We start from the raw sequence: 6,000 nt of genomic DNA, 5'->3' as shown, positions 1-6,000 counted from the left end.
GCATTTTATGGTAGTTTCATGTTTTAACTGACTTAAGTTTACCAGTGGAATGGAGATTAAATTATCAACACAAGAGCCCCTAAAAGAATGTCTGAATTCTAGTATAGTACTGCATTAGGCAGTATACAGTCAAAACTATATAGACAATCTTTTTCTGCGCTGTCCAGTGACTCCCAAAAAATGTTGGTGTCTATGCTATGTATTTAATTATCTTATTTACAAAAGTAAACAAATTTTATATCAGCCTTACTAATGCTGTAATACTGTAATTAGTTTGTCAATACTGGTAGAGAGCTCTAATTACAAATAAGAGTATACATCTTTTTGGCCCATTTTACATTATCTATTTATTTAAAAGACATTACTCAATGTTCTACAAAAGTGCTGTAATTGCAGTAAATGTTCTATAAATGGAAAATACTCAGTGAAGAACATACATTTTGAAAATTACAAACCTTCATATTAAAATTGATTGCTCTTTTTATATTATGTGATGATAAGTATTATTAATTCATTTGGATTATGTTTTTATCCAAACAGACTTCCATTTGCCCAGCCAGGTATTTTTGTAACAATGTCTGTGTGAAATAACATGATCATGTAACCATCAAATGCATAATTCAATAAAATAAATACCCCCCAGATATGATTCTGAGACCATTAAAAGTCACACTAAATTTGAAGATTGTAACATGCTATTGATTTTGCCAGAGTTTATACAAAAAATGCTTGTTGGATTTAGCATTTAATATTCAAGCATCTTTTGTTTTATAATCCATTAAGGATGACATGGTGGTGCAGTGGTTAGCATCCCTGGATGCCTGAGTTCAATTCTGAACCTGAGGTCCTATCTTTGTGGAGTTTGTATGTTCTCCCTTGTGTTCATGTGGGTTTTCTACAGGGTCCTACTTTTCCTCCCACTAACATGGTAGGTTAATTGGCTTCTAGGAAAATTGGCCCTGCTGTGAGTGTGTGCATGTCTGTGTGCCCTGTGGTGGACTGGCACCCTGTCTAGGTTGTATCCTGCCTTGCTCCCATTGCGTGCTCGGACAGACTTCAACTCTCTTGTGAATGTGAATTGGATACAGTGGTTAGAAAATGGCTAAATTAGATAAAGTTGTTAGAAAATGTAATGATGGATTACATTTTCAATAAAGTTAGGTAGATTAAAACAATCAGAATTCAAATAAGTCAGATTGCAACAGTCTCAGGGTGAAGTAGGTCTTTATTTTTTTGTGGAAAGGAAGCAAAGATTAGGCTTAAGTTTAGGCTGAAGTGGAGAAAGCTAATGAATCACCTGCCTCAAAGCTCTGGAAAACTTCAGTTCATATACAGTATGAACACAAACATTTAAGAAGACCAAAACAAATTAATTAGAACTATGAGACCTACACAATACCATCATAGTTTTTGCAGGGGAGTAGGCATTAGGGAGGGATGGGTTATCAGTAGTACTGTACTCAAACAAATTCAGTGTCTCTTGCTGACAGATCTTCACTATTATTTCCACAGAAGTGATTATGTGAAAAATCAGAGATTTTGAATTTTTACTGTCTTGACTCAGATTATTTCCCTCCATTTTGTTAAATGAAACAGAAATAAAAGATAATTGTGATTACACAATTCAGGTATTTTTTCTTAAACAGTACATTCACATTATAATGCCCTGCAACAGATTGCATTATTCCTGAACGTTTGGAGCTATTTGGGTCTTCTTAGCATGTTTTTGTTTCACAAGTTTATTTAGATCCAGGATCTGTTGTATTTGTGTCCTAAAAGAAGAAAGAAAAGAGTCAAGTCAGTTCTAGTCTTTCTGAGCTGCATATTTTGAATTACAATGCTGGAGGTGACCCTGTTATTGCCTCTGACCCCATCACTTTCCTCATATTTCTCACAGAATGAGTGAAGGTTATAATTGTACTGTACCATTGCTCACTATCTTCCACAGCCTCATGCTCATCCTGTAGATAAAGTAATCTAATCCTTCTGCCTTTCATTTGCACTGTTCTCCAATATTGTACTAATGGACAGCTCCCATTGCTGCTTTCTCTCCACCTGCTGCTCCTGATTATTCACTGAGCTCCTTTGAATTGGAATACTTTAACCTAGTCTGAAATTTTTTAATTTTTTCATTTTTTAATATTGTATATGTCCATTTTACTTTTGCAGCTGTTAAATTTCTAAATTATATACAGTATATATACTGTATTATGGTACTGTACTTTGAGGGTACCTGCTGAGTAAATATACTGTATAATAATATTATCTCAAAGTAGTATCCCAAAATATAATAAAACGTATAAGAAGAATGATTGTAAGCTATGAGACACCCCACTATTATATTCTGTAATATTTTTGGAAAATTATTTTGTCAGGTGTTTTTCTTGTACATCACAGATTAAGAGCGTTTTCATGATTTTGTAATAGAAACATCTTGAGAGTGTATTTGTCCAAGAACAGAGTACATCTTCCTGAGAATTTCAGTAGAACACACATACAGTACCTGGTGGTTTGATGATTTATTGTGTGATCAGAACACTTATTTTAAAGCACTGGAAGCTTTACAGATACACAAGCAAAGAGCTAAGATGAAAAACAAGTTTCTGTTTTTTATCACAATTACCATGTTGGTTTCACTATGTAGTTTTAAAATGCATTAAATTTCTGTAATGCTCTTTGAATTCATGCTTATTTGGGCTCATGAATATAATCTGTATTGAAGTGTCTCACTTACTGCTAATGTTCTCATTGTGATTCCAGAAGACTCAGATTTATTCTTCTTTTTATGTGTGCACCTGAACCATCTTCTATACTCCGCTCTTATCTGAGGGTCAAATAATAACAGGGGTTCTGTAACCAACAAACTACTACAACCAACCTAAATATTTTTAAAATATTTCACTAAAGAGTGAAATATTTTAAAACATTAGATCAAAAGAAAGGTTACCTAAAACGGAGGACATTTGACACACATAGATCTTGTCAGTTAAAGTTAAGAGAGCAACTGGGACTGTAAGCTTAGATATACAGTATCATCTCTGCACAGCATAGTGAAGGCTGTAAAATTAATACTCTAGCATTTTGAGGTTGTACATACTGTATTTGTGATGCCAAAAGTTAGATGATCATTTCATTCAGAACTTGTTTATGGCCAAGAAATTATGACTTAGAAATTTACCAAACTTTTAAAAAATCCAGCTAAACCAAAGATGCGTAATTGGTTAAGAAGAACATTTAGGAAGCTGTGTCACACTTGATTCAAAATAAATGTTTTGCTGAGCAAAAACTTGTTTGTCTTTGTAGTAGTTACCTGTTGGTTCAACACACAGTGCACTAGGAAGATAAATGGACCCTGCAGGGAGTTGATGATGACAAACATGTAACTGAAGAATTTGACACCTTGAAAAAAGCCCAGGATCCAGCTGCAGCCCATAATAAAGCAATGAGCCATGGCTTTGAAAGTGAGCAACCTGAAAAAAAATACTTTGTTAGTAATTGTGTATATTTTTTAAATGACTGAATTAAGGTTTCAGTTAATTCTTTAGAAGGATTATGCAACACTTTAGAAAAGTGTTTCTTGATCCTGGGAAGCTCTCGCAAGCTGTCAGATGGCTAACAAAGTGACTGTATATCCAAGATAGGTTCACAGTTAGATTTAATTTTCAACAGGTCCACAAATTAGTCCACAAGATGGGACTAATTGCAAACTCCAAAATATCCTTTGAACTAATACTTAGCATTTACCTAAATTTGGTTTCTCTAACTTTTTAACTCAAATACCTTATCTATGTCTCTTTCTGCTTGTCTTTTCCCTGCTCTCTTCCTCAGTATGTATATAGCATCTGTGTCTAATTATCCTTACTTATAGCTGTTAAATTTCTAAGTCATATACAGTACATATTTAGTGTATGTATAAATTATATATATACAGTGTATATACTGTATATTTACTCAATTACTGAGCTGTCAGTCACCATTCTGACTCAGTGACTATGTTTGTTTCTCAGATAACACAAAACGTTTTCTTCCTTTGGAAGCCTGTCGTGGACACCACAACTGTGAAGAATGTAGACCTCCTCAAATAAATTTCCAATTTTCCATTGTGGAAGATCCTTCTTAACTGGTAGTGTGATATAAGAAAACCTACTCACATTAAGTACTTGAACTAAGACCAGACCAATCCTGGTGTAAAAAGTTCACTGTCCCACTTAACCTACTATCAGGTTTATCCTTCTGTCTTAGCCTTAACAGGATTCCTTCTGCCTCGTGATTTGGCTGAAGTTGCACATTCCACCCAAGAACTCCCAGCTCCATTTACAGTGGACCACTGGCATTGGCCATTGGCAGCCAAACCTTTTAATCTATTTCTAACCTTAAGCCGTTAGATAGGTGAACACCAAGTCTTATCAGTGCCAACTTTAAAAATAGTGTGATGTATCCACAAGATTGTTCTGTAATTAAAAGGACTGGTTTCACCACAAGACAAGACATCTTCTCATGTTTTCTAAATGTATTTTGAAAGAGAAATCTTACAAAAGCCAGTGGTTTTATATCATGCTCTTACAACCTCATAAACTTCTGAATGTCTGCACTTATATTCACTCTAGATTGTGTCTAGGCTACACTCTAGATTCAACTTCTATGGACAGAATCAGAAAACAGATGCTCTGTTGGAAGCATACTTTTAAAATGTACTTCAAGCAATTAAAACTGTGACAAATGTTTGTAAGGGTTATCAATGTTGTATCTGATATTCAATTTTCCTTTATTCAGTGGTATGTCACCTGAAATGTAAAAAGTTAGCAGAAGGTAAAAACAAATGCTCATACAAAAAATGCTTGAAACATTGTCATGTCCACTTGTGTCTATTCAATTGATTAATTATTTATGTAATTATGTACTGTTTTGTGGACTCAAACAAGTTGAGGAGAGATAGCTCCAAGTTCTACATGCTGAAATATAGTATCTTTAAGCAAAAATTATTTAAATAAAGCATCTAAATAAGCAAGCAAAACAATGAAAGGCATCATTACTCACTTGGAACAAAAACAGCACAAACAGGACCAGGGTTAGGAGCCACTGTTTTAGAGTAATGAGTACAACATATCTGTAGATGAAGAACCATCTTTTACATGTGATCTGATTCAGGTAGATTTACACAGCAATAAATGGAAATACTTAAGTATGGAAATGCTGGCCTTGTATTTCAGTAAGAGGGAAACATCAAGAAAGATCATTCTAGAGTTTGAAGTTACACTCCTTACCGGGTATTTCTTACTTTGGAAACATCAGTGTTGATAAAAGACAGCTGTGATTTCAGAGCCCACAAAATAATGGCAAACATTATGATGTTAACCTGTACGAAAAGAAGTATATCTACTTCATTAAAAAATAATCATCCAGTTTTTCTGTACCAGACAAATACAACCCCACTGGGAGAGCTTGTTTAGGGCTATCTGTACATTTTTTTCTCTCTAATAACAGTGTTTTTTTCACACATGCACTTTTCTTTCACTTGGGATTGACTCCACAGGAGAAAAGACCTACTAAAATCCAAAAGCCCTTTTCAGCTGGAGCCTTTCAGGCTCTAAGATTTCACATGTTATTCCCCTTCTAGGGAAGACTTCTAATGTTCTCCACCTGCTGGCATCCTGCACACCATTTAGATACACAAACAAATATGCAGCCAACACCTCCTGAGTGCCTGTGGCTATAAGCTCACAGCCTTCAAGTCCATGCTTCCTCTTTGGTGTCTTTAAGCACACATTCGATCACTCATGGGACTCCTACAGCGAGTCTGCTGTCAAGCCCGTAATGCATTTCTGGTGGCAGAAAATGTCAGCCGGTGATTTCCATAAGGTTACTTTTCTCTGGTCTATTTCTCTCATAGCTCAAGAGCATGATGTTGACTCCATGCAGCTACATTTCATGCAGCTCCACAGCAATCACAGGCATCAGCTCCACAAAAATACTTCCTTAACTACCTCTGCTTTCTCGCAT

The 6,000-nt window shown here is 35.2% G+C and overlaps 1 protein-coding gene across 1 annotated transcript in view; it reads right to left on the bottom strand.

Annotated features, from left to right (window-relative positions):
- Positions 1-1,208: 1,208 nt before the first annotated feature.
- The window catches only part of LOC148820921 (adhesion G protein-coupled receptor E3-like), a 54,203-nt gene continuing 49,411 nt past the window's right edge, over positions 1,209-6,000 (bottom strand). Inside the window, exons 15-18 of the mRNA XM_088931503.1 lie at positions 5,265-5,356; positions 3,311-3,470; positions 2,735-2,824; positions 1,209-1,772 (exon numbers count right to left, since the gene is read on the bottom strand). Coding sequence (XP_088787629.1) covers positions 1,740-1,772; positions 2,735-2,824; positions 3,311-3,470; positions 5,265-5,356 — 375 coding nt within the window. The 3' untranslated portion in view covers positions 1,209-1,739. The remainder of the gene's footprint in view (positions 1,773-2,734; positions 2,825-3,310; positions 3,471-5,264; positions 5,357-6,000) is intronic.

Source organism: Atractosteus spatula, chromosome 14, assembly GCF_055471065.1.
Source record: "Atractosteus spatula isolate fAtrSpa1 chromosome 14, fAtrSpa1.hap1, whole genome shotgun sequence".
Classification (NCBI taxonomy): Eukaryota; Metazoa; Chordata; class Actinopteri; order Semionotiformes; family Lepisosteidae; genus Atractosteus; species Atractosteus spatula.
This window is presented reverse-complemented; position numbering and strand designations above follow the sequence as displayed.